The sequence below is a fragment of the Pagrus pagrus genome (assembly GCF_965226575.1).
Source record: "Pagrus pagrus genome assembly, chromosome: 15".
NCBI classification, from domain to species: Eukaryota; Metazoa; Chordata; class Actinopteri; order Spariformes; family Sparidae; genus Pagrus; species Pagrus pagrus.
The window spans coordinates 14,207,555-14,229,488 of NC_140199.1; the positions used below are offsets into that span (position 1 = coordinate 14,207,555).

The 21,934-nt window shown below is 41.5% G+C and overlaps 2 protein-coding genes across 2 annotated transcripts; one reads left to right on the plus strand and one right to left on the minus strand.

Moving 5' to 3' along the window:
- Positions 1-1,168: 1,168 nt before the first annotated feature.
- Positions 1,169-7,376, plus strand: tmem254 (transmembrane protein 254). The gene is made up of 4 exons (XM_084374763.1): positions 1,169-1,313; positions 3,717-3,820; positions 4,666-4,725; positions 6,321-7,376. The coding sequence occupies exons 1-4, from the start codon at positions 1,227-1,229 to the stop codon at positions 6,439-6,441; spliced, it is 372 nt and encodes a 123-aa protein (XP_084230889.1). The 5' UTR covers positions 1,169-1,226; the 3' UTR covers positions 6,442-7,376.
- A 2,037-nt stretch (positions 7,377-9,413) lies between these two features.
- Positions 9,414-20,986, minus strand: LOC311270527 (L-threonine ammonia-lyase; the record flags this gene model as incomplete). The annotated part of the gene is made up of 11 exons (XM_084375447.1): positions 9,414-9,890; positions 11,141-11,198; positions 11,316-11,483; positions 11,827-11,952; positions 12,167-12,242; positions 12,393-12,492; positions 13,034-13,199; positions 14,326-14,567; positions 15,181-15,297; positions 16,551-16,872; positions 20,871-20,986. The coding sequence occupies 11 exons, from the start codon at positions 20,984-20,986 to the stop codon at positions 9,792-9,794; spliced, it is 1,590 nt and encodes a 529-aa protein (XP_084231573.1). The 3' UTR covers positions 9,414-9,791.
- Positions 20,987-21,934: the final 948 nt, after the last annotated feature.

Genomic DNA, 21,934 nt, shown 5'->3' on the forward strand with positions numbered 1-21,934 from the left:
CAATATGACGAGGTCAGAGGAAGGCATGTCGTTTTTACTTTCCTTTTTTTAACACAAACATACACATTACATATTGAAAAAAAATGGTGACAGGAAACAGTAAAATATACACAGATTATTATGGATTTAATTTAGTATATATTTTTCAAATCCAATATCTTGATCTTTGGTTCGTGCAGCGGCATAGCTCCTTATCCAAAATTAGATTATTGTCATTATTTGTTTGGAAGTATAACACTGAAATATATTCTAAAACAATAGAGGGCTTATAAATCCTATACTGGCCTATCCTGAACATTTGCAACATTGTTTAAACTAAATTAAGCACCTCTTGTTTTATATATTCCTTTATGAGTGTCCATTGCAGGGCTAATGGCTTATTAGTTTCTTTACCCAGTGACTCAAACAAAAACAGTTTCATTTCTTTACTTTCCAGTTCATAAAGGTGATCCTTTTCAAAGAAAAGAAAGGTAATGTTAACATGTAATTCACATGTTGCATTACACTGCCCCATTGTTTAAGTGGTAGGTGTTTTCCCTGATCTCGTTCCCATTGTAGTTTAACTTTATCCACATTACTACAGGAGGAGAGAGGTGTGCGTCTGTAAAATGTAGATACTGTGCCTCTATTTGTCACAATCTGCATTTTTTACCAAATAAATGAATCATTTGACACTGGTCCAATACAATTTCTGCACTAAATCACATGCTATCTGCTATTCAGTCTGCACATTGCAAAAGGTTTCTAACATCAACGTCTGCACACTTGGATTATTTCCTCCAGTGGGGAAAAGTTAATTTGATGTACAGCCTACTATGTACCTCAACATTATTGCAGGCCAAACTAAAAATATTACAGTAGGTCTATTCTAACAGCAGACTGATGTGACACAATAATACAGTAATAAAACTCTCTGAATATCTTAGCATCTCATAAGACTAGGCCTACATGGTCAAAGCCTTCGCAAACTTGTGTGTGGTGCAGTTTATTGTACATTTTAAATGTAAAATGCAATAAGAAAATAGAATAAATAAGAAATCAATAACAAAGGGTGGTTTATTGTGTATTTTTTCATCATACTTTTCAATGTATGTAATACGCCTCAATGAAACAACAAGACACCCTGCCCTGCGGTCCCGTCAGTTCCCCTCGCGCTGCTGTTCTCACACGGTCACATTTGACAGCGGGACCAACGCAGAGCAGCAGCATCAACAGCAGCAGCAGCTATGGCTAAAAGTGATGGACGCGCTTTCTTTAAAAGAACCAGCCTGTTTTGGATTGTCAGCGTGACACTCTCAGTGGGATATTTCACTGTAAGTTCATTAAAATTAGCTATAATCGAAGTCAGATAGAGTAAATACAAGTTTTTAACATTATTTCTCGCTGGGAATGTAAATACCACCGTGTTGTGTTGCGTGAAATGTCCTCCGGGTCGACTTATTATTCTCAAATTCATTAATCCGCTGTCGTGAATTTCTGTTCGTTATTGGGGTTTTTTTCTGTATTGTCACTTAACACTTGATATTTGGTGGAAATGTTCATATGTCGGTAAAGTAGCATCAGAGGTCATTGCCGATCAATGATATGCTGATAGCTAATCTTATCGGGAGACATTCAGTCTTGTGAAAGAAGAGCACAGGTCAGAAACTTTTGTACGAAGTCCACTGGACAAGCTAGCTGTCAACTGCTCGGCTAACTCTAGCTAGTGTTTGCCTCGATATCTTCTCTTGTCATATGGAAGTAAACAGTTACGTGTCATTCAAAATATCATGAGGTTAGAGATGCTAATGTTTCCTGTTTGTGTAAAAAGGTTTACACTCGCTCACACTGTCGCACTAAAGCTAATGGGTAATAGTTAGATATTGGGGTTTCTTGGTAGCTAGCTAACAGCTCATGTATACGTGCTCGGTCAAAGAAATATACGCCAGTGCAACTTTTAAAATTGAATTTATTCTCCCTAAAATGGACACATTTTAGGGGGGTGGGGTGTACAACTTGCCACGTACACACTAATGTAGACGGGGACTGAGTGTAGTGGTGTGTATTGTAGTAATAAAATGACAAATACACAACAGGGTTGGTTGTTTACAAGGTATTGCATAATCAGTGATAGTTTAAGAAACATAGTTCAGCCTTTAGGTGTGTGTGACATGCAAACCATAAATGGACTGCAGCCTCTGGGCAGAGGGGCCCTTCCAACAATATCCCTTTGTGTTTTCCATGAACCAGTCATGGTCCATACGGACACATACCTGACATGTCACAGGTGACAGCAGAGGACAATAGTGGAATAGCACAATGCTACATGTTGAGGGGTTTAGACGTAAAGCCAAAAGAAGTGTGGCCTTTGAATTCTGGTATTGACCGTCACAACAGGAATTTATGGGAAATTTATTATGGAAATTTGCTCAGGATGTAATTACCATGCAAATAAAAGCAAACATTTGACTATATTAAGGGTTGCAACGCAAACTTTCACAGTATGAAGAAAAAAATTTAAACCCCACAATCACTGCAACCCTGTTAAAAGCACACATAGTTGAAACCCCCCAACAAGGTAGTTGTGTTGAACTTCAGTTAAATGAGTTGGCTCATTTAGCAAGAATGAATGGAAATGGATCAACAAAAAAATCCTCAGCTAAGATACATCCCACATGGTACCAGCTAGCTAGCAAAAACTAGCAGATGGTGTACATTTATAAACTGTGTCCTTTGCTTTAGGCTACTAACTGGTTAACTAGCTGGTTAACTGAAATATCATAAAACATATCAAATATATTCACTAATGTGTAATATGAAGTTAGGTTTGAAAGCCTGTAGTCATTTGGCTCAGACAGTGCAGTAGTGTTGGATGCAGAGAGTTGTAATTTTACTGAACTTCTTTCTATGCAATGCTGAAAAATCATCTGTACATGTAATGGAAGACGATGTTGCTGAAGGCAGCATGACAACACTTGAATGCTAACCCACCAAAAATCCCAACACAGTGCAGAACTGATTCTCCTCCAGAACTGCATCAAATTTAATTTCAGTGATACATCTCACAACAAGGCTGCCATTTTTTGGTCTATACAACTGTTACAGTCACAATTGTAAATTGCTGCAAGGAGCCATTCATGAAAGCAGACAGACGTTCATGTCAACCGGCACTGGAGTTTCCAAGATTAAAATCGGAACAAATCAGAACGTTGGGAAACACAGAATTAGCCTTCAAATGAGAAACCCATCGCACTTTTTTTATGTCAGCTGTGTGCCATGTAATGCGTGGCAGATTATTGGACCATCATCAACACAAACAGTCCTTTGAGTTAAGTGAGTTTGAGTTAAAGAAGTTATGAAAAGGTCATGCCTCAGAGTATAGTATGCTTACGGGCTGTACTAAACATTATTTTCATTACAGATTCATTTGTTGAACAGTTTCTCAATTTATCGGTTAATCATGTGGTCCATAAAACGTCGAGCTGTGTTTCCTAAAGCCCAAGATAACGTCCTTAAATGTCTTGTTTTGTCCAGAAACCCTAAGATATTCAGTTTATTGTCATAGAGGATTAAAGGAACCAGAAGGTATTCACATTTAAGATGCTGAAATCTGAGTATTTTTGCTAATAATTAAGAAGGAATTTTGATTAATCAACTAATGGTGTGAACATTTTCAGCATGGACTGTGTGTCTGGTTTATGTGGGTTAATGTTGAACTACTCTGTCTGGTTCTGCAGTTGATCGTGTTTGCGCCAGAAACAATCCCATATCAGCTCCTTGGGCCATTTGGTACCTTCTGCAGACACCTTGTGGATAACTATGCTGACATTATGTACAAAGGGTAAGTGATTACAAGTGATTTGAAACACTGCCTCCTACTGGCATGGGACATATTGTCACTTTCCTACACTGGAATGTGGTAGTTACCTATAAAAACACTGTTACTGTGGCTAAAGTTTGACTGTTTCATACAAAAGAGCTCGATCCAGAAGACACCAAGTCTCTTGTTCTCACATACTCTAATATTACAAAGTGTTGAGATTTTTTCCTCAATAGAAGAAAGGGCAAACACATCCTCAGGTTTTTCTGAGAGATGAGCAGCGTCAGTGAGAATCACTGATGTGCAAAGCACCCTCACAAGGCTCAAATACACTCTTTAATCAACTAATGCTTTTCCTCATTTACAGATCGTTACCACCACCTCCACCGGTGGTAGTACAAGTCGTTTAAATCACATGACTGCTGCAGCACCAGTAGAATATTAACACAGAGATCAATAGATGAGGTTTTGTTGTTGTTAAGTCATGTGACAAATGAGACAGCCATTAAGTGTTTTCTAATAAGATGACTAAGCTGGACAACATCACTCAGTGTTTAATCTAATGAAGTGGTTGTCATGTGACAGTGGCAGCTGGGTGTTACACATCTTTGGATGAGGGAAAACCATGGTGTGAAGTTTCAACAGGTTCTTACACTGCATGTGAATTCAGAACCAAAGTGATCACCTCTTAAGAATACTGTGTAGATTGTCGTCGTTGAATTCAACAGTAAGTCTGTGGTTCAACCAGGCTGCACAATTAATTGCAATATAATTGAAATTGCAATATGTCTATCTGTCAGAAATAATCACAATAACATCTTTGGTGTCGTGCAGCCATAATGTCAATATATTTCTCTTTGTCACAGGTGGTGGGCCGCATTCGCTATCCATGTTTTTGAGTCCATTATTGCATTGAAGATGTGCAGGTAAGAATGACACGACAATGATAATGATTTTCCACTAGATGGAGCTGTGGTCTAGTGTTTACAAGTCTGTTCCCTTCATTTATATTATGAAATGAGGCCTCCTCTAAAGTTTACGTGTGTGTGTGTGTGTGTGTGTGTGTGTGTGTGTGTGTGTGTGTGTGTGTGTGTCTGTGTGTGTGTGTGTGTGTATATATATCGATATGTATATGTACACACACATCTTGAAGTGGAAGTATTAATGGAAAGAGAGATGTAAACATATGTGCCTTGTAATACATTGTAACTACAGTGTAGATATTATGTACAGTGTTAGATCCCGAGTATACCTCTGTTCAGGAGGTACTGGTCCAGCTCTCCGTTATAAGGGATAGGTCCCTAAACCTACAAGGTGTTACTTTAAAATGGAATTAAATGGGGACTGCTTAAGCTTCTCACTGCCTACGTCTGAACGTATACCCTGCTACCTCTGGCTTGGCACCTGACTTGAACAGCCTTTGAATCAGAAACGGCCACCAGCTTCGCCCGTTAACGACAGCTCTCCTCTAAATGACCTGAGCACTTGGTGTGGTGCTTGGATGGATTTTAGGGGCTTTTTGTAAACCCAAAGGGACTGTTTCAATTTGGTAGGCTAGAATAACCTTCAAGAGCCTTTAAGATATTTTGCACACTTATCACCTAGTTTTTACTTCCATCAAAGAGACATAAAATCAGTGTCCACAACTTCTACTTTAATTACAGTTGAAGGTTTATTACAAAGTTTTAGCAAGGGCAAGGCATACAGCTCAATCTTATCTCAATTACTATCAATCATTGTCAAGAACACCTATTAATAAAGATCACAATTCAGTATATAATTAAGATGAACCTAATAGAGCTGAGGCTGATTAAAATACCTAGATGTAGTAGAGATTGAGAGGGTCGGGCCGTGGAGCCGTCTGCCCGTCCCTTCCTGCTGAAAGTCCAAGTCCTTGCGGTAACTCATGAGGTTTTTCCCAAAGTCCAAACTTCATGCCAGCAGAGTGAATAAAAAAGCTCCACAGTTGGTTGGTAGAAATAGTTAATCCGTTGCGCTCTTAATTCCTTGTTGATTTCTGCTGTGAAGTCCTTTCTGCGATGTTTAGGCTGCTCACATACTCCGTCTCATGTGTTGATCGAAGGAAGAAGCGAGAGGAAGAACCTCGTCTCCTATGTTGCTGTGTTTTTATACTCGCTCACCCGGCCATCTATTGCTTAAGAGGGAGATTTTCCTTATAAGGCCGTGCAGCCGCTTCCGGTGGCACGATGCCACACTGGTCGACACTTGTTCCTCTTTTTTTTCGCAAACTAATAATATATATATATATAATGTAATATATAATTGTGAAATCTGAACCTTTACCCAACCTCAGCTTGTATATTACTTTTGTCTGTTTAACCTCTGACCAGTGTCCTTCACTTTTTATTCAATTTTGTCATTCATCAGTTACATTTGATGATTGATGAATGGTCTCATGGTTATGAAATTAAGGGCCATGGGAATGAGCAGCCACCGTTGGACACATGAAACGGCTGCTAACTTGACTTTTGTTCACTGTTTCTCCTCTGTCTCTCTGCAGTGACAAAGGCATCAACGACATGACCACTCGCTGCCTGTGGTTCGCTCAGACCTTTCTGTTTGGCTTCGCCTCCCTCGGCCTGCTCCTCAAGTACGACCCCGAGCGTCCCAAACAACACTGATGCCAGCAGGAGAAGCCTACAGAACAACAATAGATGAATCCAGAAAAATCAGTCTCTTCCTTGTGCCTCTGCTTCTTCTTCCACTGCTTTTCTCGTCGATATGAGGAAGTGGGCAAGTGGAGGAAGACATCTGAGCCTTTTCTCTTATGCTGTTTCTTTTAACATAAAAGTATTGAAGTGAAGCCTACACTAGGGTTGCAACAGTGCGATAACCGTCTCAGAAAATATCACAGTATTACACAATTATTATAATTATTATTGTCCTGACTGACATGAAACTTGATATAAACTTGACATATTTTATAAATAACACTCATACAGTAGAGTGCAATACTGTAGATAAGCAAATGTCCATAGTATGATACATTTTCATACCACTGTATACTGTGAAACCTCTATACTGCTGCAACCCCGGTCTAGACTACAAGTCTTCTTACTTAGTTTACACTACTGGCTGTGTTCCTGTTTTGATAACGCAGCACAGTTTCATTCCATTCATTTTTTGATTAATAAATCTTAGGCAACAAAGATGCACCTTTTATAAAAAAAATAAATAATAATATAACATTTTTATTGATAATGACAATAACAGGAGTTATTTTAGGAGCAGAGTGTTCTTGATGAATCTGCCCTCAGCTGGATATTTGGTGAAACACAGGGAGACTGTGTGTTTTACTCTCATGATGTATACAGTCGGTGATGGCAGTAAGAATATTTTCTCAGCTGCTGTGATGAACATCAGACAGGTTAGCTGCAGATGGTGCGCGCTGCCACCACCCTCACAACTTCTCTGGGGAAAGAGAGCTGCTGAGTGCATTTTAAATTTACATTTGCCTTTTCTTACACTGATGTGCTTGAAGTTCAACTTTTTTAAACTACAAAATGGGAGTTCTTAATATTAACGCTGCAAAATAAAGAGTGACTTACAAACTGCATGAAATGTGTCTTGTTGAATAATTTTGATTCCTCTGACAACACAGCTGACGATACATGATCTCATCCTGTGTTTTACTGAATTTTACCAAAGGGTTTGTTTAAAACCAGTTCTGACTAAATGGCAGTGCTTTGAGCTAAATGCTAACATCAGCATGCAAGCTATTTCAATGCCAACATTTAGCACATATAATGTCTGCAATGTTCAGCCTTTCATTTGAGCATATGAGCTTGCTAACATTTGTTAATTAGCATGAAACGTCCAGATTATTGTTCAGTAGTTAAAAAAATAACTACTGTAAAATCCTGAATTGTTACCCCCTTATTTCATATCTTGTTCCCCAGTACCTACATATACGTATTAGTACAGAATATTACACTGTAACTGCGTAGTACTTACTCTGTAAGGCTGTAATCTAAAGCGGTAATCTACAGAGTTTTTCCTAATTTGGATTTATAGGATCTACTTTAAGCAGAGCAAAGATTTAGTTCTTTTGAAGCTAAACCATATTATCCTGATTCTGCAGTTGATCTCTAACCTAGTTCTCAGACACGTCCAAGAATGAAATCCACTTTAGAGCTTCACTCCACAGCACTGACTGCTGACTCAGCCTTTTTAATGTTGAATTTTAACTTTTCTACTTGCAAACTGTTCTCATGTTGTTCTCTGTAGTTACAGAGTAAGAGCAAGTGAGTCCCCCCTTGTTACATAGTAACTACAGGTTATGCAGACTGTAATATAAAGCACTGTAACCAAAGTTATTTATTGTTTTTGTCAGAATTTGCCCGTATTCACCCTGACCATTGTATCTCCTCTCTGCCTTTCTCTTCACAAGCAGCTACTCTGACAGATTCAGGAGAGCCAGATACAAACAGTCTCATATGGGTGAGGGACTGCTGGCCTTGAGATTGGCTGGTTACAGCGTGTGTGATTCTGAATGTGTGTGGCCGGAATAAACAGAGTAGAGATTAGAGAGTTAATTATTAATTTAAGACCCCGAGGAACAGGCTTGATCCTGCTGTTGCTGAGCAGTCGCTCATTACCTACTTCATGATTTAAAGCATGACCTATAATCTGAGTTGAAAAACATTAAAAAAGAGCAACAGAATGTTCAGAAATAACAGTTTTGATGTTATGACGCTGACGTCTTACATTGAAGAGATATAAACTGAAGTTCTAACCAGCTAGTCGCAGCCTGTCTTGATCCAAAGCTAGCCCGTGCTAGCGCTGTAAGCACCAACACTCACACTTGAGACGGGAGCGTACCTATGTTCCCCGGGTCCTATGTTCCCCGTTTTTCCCAAAAAAGGTCCTATGTTCCCCGGTTTGTTCATCAACCGGCAACAGCGGGGAACATAGGACCCTTTTTTAAAACAAAAGTCCTATGTTCCCCACTGTTGCCGGGGAACATAGGACCATTTTTCTAAGAAAGGGTCCTAACTAACTAACCCTAACCCTTTTGGGGGAAAGGGGGGAACATAGGACCCTTTTTCTACAAAAGGGTCTTATGTTCAGCGAGTACAAAAATGCTAAAAATAATCTCCATAGAGCTGCAGAGTTGGGTGTTGATCCTCTGCAGCATCATCACTGCTTGCAACCATTTGATCCATCGTTAATATTTAACTATTGGTTACTCCAACATACAGATCTCACATCTGAACGTTGTATAAACTCTTGGGGAAAAAGGTGCTAGCGTCACACAGGTACACGGTGTGACGTCGTCTGAACGAGGCTGAACAGCTAGCACAGGCCAGGGTCACAGTGTCCTCTGCTTATGAACCTAAGAGCATTAGCCCGTCTTAAACGGCCCAGTCTCTACTAGAGCTGTCTCCAGCCATTAATCAGGGACAGGTAGTATACTTTCACATCCTGCCTCACTTTTACTCTTCAGAAATGACCTCAACATCAAGTAGAGGGAAATATTGGAAAATGCAGATACGGTTTTTTAACTCCCAAACATGGCAACAAATCAGAACAGGTCGTAGAATGAATCCGTTTTTATTTGGAGAACACTTAGTTGGATTGACGCTACATCTCAGACAGTATAAACACAGATTTATATACAACAGTTTAAAAACAGTATGGATTGAAAAATATATATTTTATGCGGGTGTATAATGTGTAGTTAGCCTGCATCTAGAGCTATAGTCATCTTCTGAATGAAGCCTAACCACTCTACTGTAATTACAGGGTGCCATGATTAAAGAACAATAGCAGCAAAAGGAATAAAGTAATATGAATAGTACTTGCTCTATAATCTCAAGGCTTTTCTGCACACACTTAGGTTTGTTCAACATGTCGTAAGAGTCCTATATCATAGTAGTGTATGTTACAGGATGTGTTTGCATTTCATGAATATGTCACTTCCCCTCCTTTTCTTCGTCTGCTGTGACAGTTTGTGTTCATGTTGTCGTGATCACCGGTCCAGCCAGCATATAGAGGGGTAGCGCTCACTCAGCGTCTTGCGCAGCTGAGCGCTCTGTGTCTTATCTCTGGTTTCCACCACACACTCCACCTGTCAACACACAGGCATACAGTAAGCCCTCTGACATCACACACACACACACTAGACTTAAGGCAGCGAGCGTGTTGCCAGTTAATTATGCAACACCTTTCACCTTTTGACACCGCTGCCAATTCATCAGGGCGGACTGCAGAGGCAATAATGCAGAGCCAGGAGAGAAATGAGACGGTTCTACTCGTTTCCAAAGCAATCTCACGGTTTCATTAAGTTTTTTTTTTCTTTTTTCAAAACAAGATAGAGCAAGGCAATTTTAGAAAACAAGAAAACACTTTAATCAATAAGCTTCATGAATCAAGTTTATTTGCAGTGGAATTAAACTGCTCAGCGGCTCAGCCTCTTTCATTTGTTTCAAGGAAAATTAAGATTTTAAAGCGAGACCATGTAAGTCGCTGAACAGCAGCCACACTAAAGGTGAATGTATATCATATTATATAAGGAGAAAAGTCTTGCAAGTCGAAGTGACTCAGTTTCTGCTGCTGTCTCTTAACACAACAGCATGGGTAGCTGGATTGACAACGCTAGACAGTGGTCCAGTTACAGATGACGGTTCCTCACACGGATGGCAATCTTAATGTTATTCAAATCTACATATTAGACATTGGTTACAACATGAGCTCAAATACTTGACTACGCGCCACATTTAAAGCAATGATGTACAGTGTGGTATACAACCTTAGTGTCTTCGCTAGCTTACGGTGGCCTTGAGGGTCAAAACACTACAAGGTTTTAAAAGCTTTTTCTGAAATGTGGTGTTTTGACCTCGAGGATGGAGTAATGCAGTTCATATATATATATATTAATATTCTATTATCTGTGTATCATGATTATAAATGTTAAAAAGCCATTACTCTAGGCACTTGTGCCATCAAATATGCAGTTATAAGTAAGTTGTTGGGTCCATATTGTCTGCAGCCTTTTGAGAGAAATTTCATGACTGATCTATCAAGCAGTAGTAAATGTTTTTTAATTGAAAGCAATTAATTTCAACTTTACAAAGGGTGCCTTTGTGGTATCAATATTTCTTGCAGTGTAGGTTTGGCTCTTCCGAGATTTACAGTCTCAAAATACAGCGTAAACATCTCTGTATGTCATTTGTTTTGTATTTTTGACTTTCTTAATCACACAATTTTGTCCTGCCAAATCAAAGCAATGAGGTCCTTGGCAATGACAAAATAGTAGAGGAGCAGATTGAAGAGGCGAAGGAAGAAGAATGAGGCGAAGAGGAGAGATTAGCCACCTACCTTTGCGGTGAAGAGGTTTGACTTGTCGCTTTGTCTCCGATGGCAGACGTCCAACAGCCTGGGAGGAAAAAGACAGAGAGGAGCTGAATCGAGGGACATCGAACACAAAACAGACTGGATCTCAGCATGAACCAGCAGAGTAAAAGATCTATAAGTGGACGGCTGTTGACCCTACCTGACGTCTTCTCTTGACAGGACGTCCAGCAGCTTAGCCATGTCTCCTGGCCATTCTCCCAGCTGCACCGAGAACTTACTGACCCGGTCGTCCAGCACCAGGGCTCGCTCCACACACTGCCTCACCAGCTCCAGCTCCATGTTAGCGCTGCTCACCACGACAGCAACCCTACAGCAGACACACACACACACACACACACACACACACAGAGGGGGCTGTTTTATCTTTAGCCAGACAGATTAGCTCTGCTGGCATCACTATAGTGCCAAAATGTTAGCTTTTAGGCATGTAGAACAATGTCTCAGCCCTCACAGCTAGGATTACATTTAAAATGTTACTTTTTTTTTTAGGCCACACAAGGAGACTCTGGTCCTTCTAGAAACACAGAGAGCAGTGCTTTAACTATAATTTGTCCTGTCTGCTCCTGACTTTTGACCTTTTAGAAAGACAGACATGAGAATTTCCCCACAGGGCAAAGTCAGGAACAGTCACATCCACGTGTCTGACCCACTTTTTGCCTCTCAGCTCCGGTAGTTGTCCTGCCAATATGGCAGCCAGTCCCATGGCTCCCTCTGTGTCCACAGTGGAGCGTTCAAACTCCTGAAACCGCAGCATCGCCACCAAAGAGTCCTCCTCACTGTGAGGCAGAGGCAAAGAGACATGTCAAGTAAATTCCCCTCTTGGAAAACATGGTTAAAATACCCCAAATAACCCAGGAATTTAGCAGTCAATGTTTCAAAATGTAAAAAGGGCTTATAATCTGAATTTTAACACATAATGGATATCTCGTTTCTGAGTAAAACCATTCAAATGAAGCTTGAAAGCGTAAGTGCGCCGTGGAGATGCAGTACCTGACGGAGATGACTCTATCTACTAGTTTCTTTGCCAGCTGGAAGGTGTTCACGCCCAGCGAACGCTCCATGAGATCTGAGAACAGACAGCATATTGACAGATGTTCAGCTGCTGCAGAAGAGAAACTTACAAAAGCAATGTGAGCTCCTGACTGGATAACGATGACATTTATTCAACGCTCACATGACAGTTCTGTCTCACGTGTCTACTGACTAATAACTTTACCTCCATAAAGTTTCTTATTGGGGTTGCTGTGGATGTCTTTGATCGGACTGTCAGTTTTCAGAGATTGTAGCAGCAGAGGGAAACCTTCTGGTTCAATTCCCTGTGAAGAAAGTCCATTTAGTTCCTGATATTCTTACAGTAGCTCATGGTGATCTAAATAAGTCTATGTAGACTGGTAGCATTAATCAGCCTCTAGGTTGCATTTTATAACGATCACTACTGGGTCAAACGTGGCAGTAAATCTGATTGATTGCTTCAACGTACACAGGGATATTTATTCATGATTGAAAATAGTAGCACAGGGTTGTTCTGCTCCTCCGGTAAACAGAGCTAAAGCTGTCAAGGTTTCAGCTGTGGGCAGATATTAGAACAAGGGAAAACACTTCAAATACATTTATCTTGTTAAGGGAATCCAAGCAGAATGAAAAACACACTCTGATAAACACCGGGGAGATGTAGGAGGCAAGTAGCAATAAGATGGAAGGGTTCATGGGAAATATGACTTTATTTGAGGAAACGGCACTAACAGCACTGAGAGACGAGGTGAGACAGAGGCTAGAAATCAGCTCATCGTCTACACTGTCGGTACTGAAGTTCAGTTTATAGTGAAAAACCCCATGAATTGCTACAATCTAACTTACTATGACGAGAATTCGTGAGTTGAGGTGTTTGACGGCCGCAGCTGTACCAGCCAGCAGACCGTACTGTCCAGCTGCAGGGACCACCACTGCGTCCAGTTTGGGTACTTGCTCGTAGATCTCCATGCCCACAGTGCCCAGTCCTGCCAGGTACGCTGCACTCTCCTCTCTGGACATCAGACGACACAGACGAAAAGAAGGAATGCATGAGGCGAAAGGCTCCAGAGTAACCTGATGACCTCATTCAGGTGCATCTCTGCACTGTGCACAAAGGCAGCAGAGTTTACCTCAACAATTGAAAGAAGTAAAGTTATGCACTCTAATTTGTTGTAAAAAAAAATGTGTGTGCTGGCTGTAGTTGCATGAAATAGCTCCTTAGTGTGAACATATACAATTCATGGATTGAATCATGTACTTGATTGTGTAGGTGTACTTGATGTACGTAGTAGAAAAGTTAGAGATTTTAAGTAAAAAACATATTAAATGTATTAAATCTTCTTGTTACAAATAAAAAAATGCACCGGCCATTTTGCTCTGACTTCAAAGTCAGGGTGGGAATCTCAAATGTCTCACTGCTGTGTTTCAGGTTGCACGTTGTATAAATGTGGGAAATCTGACTAAACATTATCATGTCACCGATTCCTGATTGATCAGAAACTGAAAACCCAGGTCATACTTCAAGTTAAGACAACACATCTTTAAGAAGATACCAAGTGGCTGACTGCTAACACCAGTGACCTAATATGGTGTTTTACCTTGAAATATGGCCTCACTACCCATTGTCTTTTCAGTTGCTGATTAATCGGGAGGTGGTAATATTATTCAAACATGTCAGATTCCCTATGTTTATATGAACTGCAACCTGAAACGCAGCAGGAGGCCTATAACATCTGAGCTCCTCACCCTGAGTGTGACATCAGAGGAAAACTGCCGCTGTGTGAGGTGAATACTCACAGTTTGATCTGAGTGCCGGTAACGGCTAATGTAGCCTCAAGCAGAGATGAGGTCACAGAGTTCACACCTGCAACACCTTTTTTTTTTTTTTTCGGCAATTTTGCAGTCTTCAGCCACTACTGGCACTGTCGCAAGTGAGCGGTGAAGTAAGGGCAGAACCCTGACTCTACTTTTTGACATGCCATACCAGAAATGTGGCAGGGAACTGTTTAACAATATTACTAACACATAAGAGTTGACTTCCATCACTATATCAGTGTTGGTGGCAGTGCAGTAAGTCTACAGACAGATGTATTGTGAGCTGTGTATGAAATATTAAAGGCAGCATTAGTGGGACTGACTCTTCCAGGAAGAGGTATCCGTTCTCTCTGGCCAGATGGCGGGCGTGGTTCTGGGAGTCGTGACCGGTGCTTCCGTAGGAGATGACCATGGCGCCGTAGTCTCTGTAGATCCTGAGGCGAGGCGAGGAGCAGCACGACGGCATGATGACAAACACCGGGATCTTCAGCTCTACTGCATGGTGAGCTACGGCCATGGAGAAGTTACAGTCGGTGGCCACGATCACACCCTTCCTCTGCTGCTCCTGGAGGGAGAGAAACACAGGCTTGACATACGTACACTCATACATCATAAATATTCAACACAGCATCAAGATTTACAGTGAAGGTCAATGAGAAATGTTATGTGCAGGAATGTTTCTTGGTAAATTGTAAGTCTCCATTTAGATTTTTGGAGATAATATATATAATAACAAGCAAATTATCGAGCTTACTAGATACTGATACTGAGTTTTTAGGAGACAGAGGCTCCTAAAAACTAAGATGGTGACAGCCGTAATGCCAAACTCAAGGCTTCAAAACCAAAAGCCAGTGGGTGGCACCTTGGTACGTTTACACTTGTATTTAATAACCAGATATGAGCCAGTGTTTAAAAAACTACACCACAATTCCCTTTATACTCGTCAGAAAGATGATCTTTGCATGGCCTTACTGAAGAGGATCATATTTCCGTCACTGTACTCACTGTTATTTCCGAGCCACTGTCCATCTAAGCTGCACTCAGACTATTTCTGACTCTACAGGTCAGTAGGCCCTAATGGTCAGTTAACACGTGTGTGTCTGCACGCTCAGACCAGCTATGACCTGACAGACAGGAGGGATCATCCCCCCCCCCCCTCTCGCTCTGCCTTGTGTTACCTGTGTGAGGGAGGTGAGCATGTACAGCACTCCTCTCTCCTTCACAGAGCCTGTGTAGTGCAGGTGTTCCTTCTTCAGGTAGATCTCCATCCCGTACTGTTTGGACAGTCTGGAGTACTGCACACAGAAACGAAGAAAAGAAGCAGCGTTTTAAAAGCAGCTCTGTGTTTAAAATGATAAATTAATTGAACTGTACGGTAGATACAAAAAAATCTCTCTAATTTAGTTAACTGAGTGTATACGCCAATCATCATTTTCTGTAGAAATCAAAAATGAATTCATGCTTCTCGGCGCACACAGCTTTTGTTTACCCTGATGTAATTTGAGGAAACTTGACTTGTCACAGCATGAACACTGTGTGCTTATGGCAACAAATGCTGTGAAGAAGGATGTCTAAGAATAAAGCAGACATGAAATCTGACAATATCTTGAATGGAAATACACAAAATATGATAACATATTCATTTCAGCATGCGTGCATTTCATCTTGTGTGCAAAATAGCAGCTAAAGACTGAAGAATGAGCCAAAATGGGTTTGATACAAATAATAATATATACAGAGAAATTACATTGAATAGAAAATATAAAAAACAGCTGGTAAATGTATATTGCTTTTACATAATGTGTAGGTGTGTGTCTTTATTTTCCTTCAGGCAGCAATCTTTATAATCTGATACTCAGAGAGAAATCACGATAGTATGTCCTGATTTATCTGTTCAAAATTCTTGCTTATATTCATAGTTTTACCATGATTCGTATTTAAATAGACTTATCGACGTATTGTACGCTTACTCATTCTTTTCTATGGACTGGGTCACTGAGACATTCAAACATTTTCGGCGGCACAATTAACTTTTTGTCTCCGTTTTTTGGGGAAATGTCTTATGGAAATGAGTTTTTGTGTAATGCTCAGTAATTATTTGTGATGAGACCAGGTGTGCCTGAGCTCTTGAATTAATAAATGTCACTGAATGTAGTTTTCCACCAGGTGCTGCACACACAGTATATAGAAGACGTGACACTTGTGTTAAACCAAGACCAACTTTGGTTGAAACGTCTGTGATGATATTAAATTGTTGGCGGTCCTCTTTGCCATGAACAGCACCTAATTTTGGGTGTGCATTCACCGGACAACTAATGATGATACCTTATTTTCATTCCAAAAAATAAACATGACCAAGATATATACTGTAATATTCCTAATTAACAGATGTATCCCCACTACATCAAACCCTTGTCAGAGTCCAACCAGATCCCCTATATGTCCATCCACTGGTGTTTGCTTTCCTAACAGAGGTCAGAGGTCACCCACCTCTTCCTTTCTCACCACATCCCTCCACACACTGGAAGCTCATGCTATGCTAGTGTACCGTGCAGGGTGTCTTCTGTATCCCTGTCTGGATCCTGAAGGCTGCGGCGCTGATGTCCTCAAAGCGGAGGTACTGGGGTTTGGGGACGGCCCTGAACTCGCTGACTCGTCTGGTTTTGGGGGGGTCCATAAGTGTGATCTCAGGATACCCCACCACCTTGGTGTCATAGACCTTCACATCCCCGTTGACCAGCTCCTCCTCACCAAAGTCCTTCAGCCGTTCTGGTTCAATGAGGGTTGGTCTGCGGCCTGCAGTGCCGTTACTGACTGGGCAGCATTTGTAAGAGCTGCCAGGCTGACCGGGGCCCAGACGCAACTCCTCTCTGGGAGAGAAGACAACAGACAGGAGTCGTTTAATTTCCCAATCAGATTTCCTGCATTTGAGAAAACTGACATGCTCTTTTGTAAAACGTTTGACTACACTGATTAGAGTAGGTAGGGAGTATGTGTCCTAACTCCTGTAAAGCTATCATTCTCACCGTAAGAAGTGGGAACCCTAAGGGATTGCTAAAGGATCGCCATTTTTTTGTATGCTTCAATGAAAACAGAGATGTAGTTTGACGTTGTCGTGAGGTAGCGTGGGATCATGGGATATGTTGTCTTCATTGTTTAACAACCATTACTGATTAAAAAGAATAATAAAAATCTATCTGATATTACTCAGGCATAAATGTTCATGGACGAGTTAATGTATTAAGTTTTATTCATGTTATATTTAGTCGCCAACTTCCTCCCTCACTCTCAACTGGTGTTTCCATGCAAGCTATAGCATCAGGTCACAAATGCAGCGCACTGTTAACTATTGCATCTTAAATTTCACTGTAGTATTAAAATCTACTCACAGATGCTTGAAACTGAGCCCTGAGCCCTCCACTCTGATGAACAACATGTACAGTTTCATTCTGTCAGACAGATTCTTGATTCATTTTGCATTACAGAAATTAATCCTAGACGATGAAGGCTGTTTGTGAACAATCCACAATGGATACTGAAAAAGAGCATAGCTTCTTAGATTTGGTCGATGTTCAGCTGCCGGCTGTTGGGTCATGAAGTTGGAACTAACCCAAAAAATGCATCACTCTGACAGACTTTTTTTTTTTAAAGTTCTGTGTTCATAACTGCATACTGGAAAGAAAACTAGTGGCTGCTGAAATTCAGTTAGAAAAGGCAAAAATATAGACGTTTACTTAGGCTGGAAGCACTGTAAAGTACATTTGCTTCGTAGGAAATAACCACCATAACTCGATTCAGTAGAAACTAGAATGGCACTCGGTAGAGCACGTACCTCCACCAAGGCTCAACAGTCCTCTTTAATTAAATCGAGCCTGATCTGCTAGATTTTTATTTTGATCCTCATCAAACTGTACTCACTCACAGATTGAAGCCTCCTAAATACGCCAGGTTGACAAACGCAATGTTAAAAAAGTGAGAAAAACATCCTGGATCCGTCCCTTTATCTGGATCGGCATCAAAAGTTAATGGGGTCTATTCTGAGCCGGGATTTCATCCATCCATGGCGGAGGTAATTAAAGTTTGAGAATGTATAAGTATAGCTTCTCTTATCCCATTAGAACAAAGAACATACACAGTCAGTATATTTCTGGATGGCTTTCTTGATTTGACTAAATCAGCGACCTTAAAAACATCAAGTTGAGGCTCCCTTGGAACAAATTCTAGGTTAAACCCGTAACTAGAACAGCCGATCGAGAGATATCACAGTCCCAGTAATTTCATTCTCACTCAGAGAAATCCAGTGAGTAAAAGTGTGCTGCTGATAAGCAAAAAGTAGACCTAAGGCAGGGCAGAGTGGAAGAGAAACTGCAAAATCAAGTCTATAAATGAGTGTCTCAATCAGATAAGAGCCAGAATATGAAGTATTGATATCTACGTCTGGCCTCCAGCAGACGAAACTTTCTTGATAACATCTTGTGTTATCAGTATGTGTAAAAGTTGCAGGAAACCAGGACCTGTTGGGTTGCACCCCACACGTGACGATGATTCACCAAATTCAAATTATGCCCTAACTCTATGCCCACCAGTCTTAACATTTGAGATTGGGTGAGTGACTTTTGTACACACACACACAACTACACACACACACACACCCCATCCTTCAGACTGAGATGAATTGATTCACCTTTCATGTCAACCCAACTTCCCCTCACTGTGACAGATTACATCTATAAGTCAATTTATGATTCATTGGGTCATTCTGCTCCTCTTTTTGGGAGACACACAAACGATTAAGGTGGCAATTTAGGCCTAAAGGCAGGACAGTTTGATTTATAACAGCTCAGTAAATGGGCATTGAATGTAATGAAACAGTACAATTCATTAGAATAGCTCCATTCTTTCCAAATCTACTGAATCTACTTTCATTTCTCAAATGACATCGCACAAAACTGGATTAAATGTTAGACTCCGTTGTGGACGTTTTTTTTTAAGCACGTAGTTAATCAGGAGGCTCTTTACACAATATAAACACAATAATAGGATTACACCCTTCAGAGATTAACCCTGTCAGCTAGCCACTGAAGCAGATCACAAACGGTTAATAGCTAAATTTGAAACTTTGAGCAAAGGTGGTGCAGTGGAGCCGAGCCAGTCATGTTCAGATCAGCAAAAAGTTCTGCGTGTTTGGGTTTTCTTTCTTTTTAACCTGCCATGAGTGGAGTTTGCTGCATCATGTGAGTCCAGTAAGAGTTTAGTGACTCAAGAAGAGTAAAATTAAAACAGAGATCAGTGATTTAAGTGCTTTAGTGAGCTTTTAGTGTGATAAAATTATCAAGACGCCACCAGGTGGAGCAGCTCTCCCAAATAACCGCCTGAATCTGCCAGCACTCTGCAGAGAACATCCCAGTCTATTTTTATCACAATGATCTGCCATAAACAATACCATGACCTTTCACCTCGTCCCCAGGGTCCATTACTGCCCTCTGCCCCACTTGTCAGACATTTTCTCTATGTTATTCAGGCACACGGAGCGCTCTTAACATGGCCGGGAATAGAAAAAGCCCAAGGCTGCACCTGTGCTTAGGGTGCTTTGGTTCAAAAGCAGAGTTCAAAAACAAACATCAAAGGAGGGAAAGAGCACGACGGCGGCCGGTATCACGCCTCAAAAAGCCTCTTCAAACGACGACATGAAGAGCTGAGATGGTAGAAATAGGCTCTTCTAATTCAAAACGGTGCAAAAAAAAGAAAAGTGAGGACAAAGCAAAAAGTGAAGGAGACATTTCAGCCCACCAGGCTTTCATCATTGCACTATCTCAGCTCCTTAATATCCTTTTAAGAGACTAAATGCCGGTACTGGCTGCTGTATCACTTCCTTTTCCTCCTGGAACAATGTTCAGCTGGGAAAAGAAAATGTCTCTTAGCTCTTTATCAACCCAGTTGTTGATGTTGCATCACTGTGAGTGTAAATCTGCAGCTATCTGTAATTCAGACTCAATTAGGAACTTTCTTGCAGTCTGGTCGGTTTTAGCCTACTTAGGTACCACAAGTAGCACGAGAAGGTTTGGATACTCTCACTTAAAGTACTTTAAAGTTGCGTTCTTAAGCTGTTTTTCTCGTGATTGAAGACATGTCTGTCTAAAACTGTTCCCATGTATTAAATTCAGGCAGTCATGCTTGTCCTTGTTGACAAACCAGAGGAACTACTGTACTTGTAAACCCTTTTGGACCCTAGACGTGATCTCATTTATATATTGCCACAAACAATGACATTTTTTCACTTTCATCCTGTAGCACTCTTTTCTTTCTCTCTGTCTTTCACTTAATCTGTGAGAATTACCTGGGGACGAAGAGAAGAATAAAGTAGAGGACAAAGCGAAGGAGCAAGTCTACCAGGGCTTGAAAGGTTGGGTATTGCTCTTCTCTACAAGGAGCAAGAGCTGAGGACGGGGAAGAATAATACTGGGAGATGGAAGAGGAGAAGGAGGCCTTTTCTGCTGGGGACCTGGAAGGAGCAGGAGAAGGTTTGGAGAGAACCATGTGAGGAGAACGATCATTGGAAGGGAGTTCAGAGGACCTCGATTTGGGGATCGCAGCAGCCAAACTTGGATTAGGAAGACAAGTGGGTGGTTGTGTTGAATTCCTTTTCTCATTAGGCTGCGGAGGAGGAGGCACAGGAAGAGATTGGAGATTTGAGGGTTTGTTTGTCAGGGTAGGCTGCAAAGAAGGTGAACGAGGAGAAGGAATGGGAGTAACTGAAGGAATCTCCGAACTCTGGACTGAAGGTATATCTGTCACTATGGGCTGGGCTATGAGCTGGTGAGGGGAGAGGTCTGGAGGATCCAGGGAGCTACATGTTGTAAGTTCCCACCTCTGCCAGAAGGGGTCATTCTCCTCGGTGTCTTTAATTGCAGGCCTGGGAGAGTACAAACGCTCAAGTCGCTCGCTCAGGTAGCTCGAGTAGAATAGCTGGGCAGCAAAGTTCATCCTGGTCGAAGCACTGTCCTCCTAAGGTCCAACAGGTATCCGAATCCCTCTCCTCTTCTGGCTGCTGTGGTGTGTCCGAGGGATAAGAGGACACTGACCGGGGCTGCTCCCACAGTATAACGTCCCCTGCACCAGCTCCCTCCCTCTTTCCCTGCCCTGGGGCTATTTAAGAAGGGATTACCCAGGGGCACATGCATGGTGGCTCTACAGCGTCGCCTGCAGTAGCCAGGCCCCTCCCAGGGCTCTATTCCTGGGCCCAGACTGGGATTACTTCCCCTTTCTGTGACGTAGTGCTAATCAGATGGTCTAAGGCGATAGATTCAGACTTAGGGTTAATCTGGGGAGCAGTGATCTGGAGGCTCAATCACACAGAGGAGATGACTATGGATGGAGGATCAGAAATGAAAGAAAGTGGGGTGGTGGGTGCCCACAAGGGTGGAGGTGCAGGTTTGTGTGTGGAGAATTGCAGGATCTGATCATTGTACCTGCAAAATCAGGGAAAAAAAGCCACAAGTAACTCTCAGTTCTCCATTTTCCCTATCCACATTCCAGGTGCACTGCACTTCACCTCAGAATTGCTCTCTATGAGATACAGAGATGGCAAGAGGAGACGATTTTCTGTTCAGATGTCTGTGCTTGCATCAGTAAGAAACTGAGACAGGTTGTTGCTGCAGAGGCTTCCCTGGATAAATTTGAACAACGCAATCGAAAAGTACATGTAGTACAGCTGTAGAGAGAGACAGGCTGCCAGCCAGACAGATAACAGAGACTTTAGGGAAAGTGGAGAAGAGGTAAATTGGCTGCTGCCAGCACTCAGCAGTCAGACCGGCTCTGATCAGATATCCAACATGTCCCTCAAATCTGAACTGATGAGCGACAGTGATTCCTTCCGGATAATGAGTGTGTCTCGACACAGATCACTACAGGAACGTGTATAATTAGAGACGC

What these genes read in the sequence shown, in the direction of transcription:
- tmem254 (XM_084374763.1), top strand. Translation starts at nt 1,227, where the DNA reads ATGGCTAAAAGTGATGGACGCGCTTTCTTTAAAAGAACCAGCCTGTTT. An exon ending in GCTGACATTATGTACAAAGG is followed by an intron (nt 3,821 to 4,665) that starts GTAAGTGATTAC and finishes TCTTTGTCACAG; the next exon opens with GTGGTGGGCCGCATTCGCTA. An exon ending in ATTGCATTGAAGATGTGCAG is followed by an intron (nt 4,726 to 6,320) that starts GTAAGAATGACA and finishes GTCTCTCTGCAG; the next exon opens with TGACAAAGGCATCAACGACA.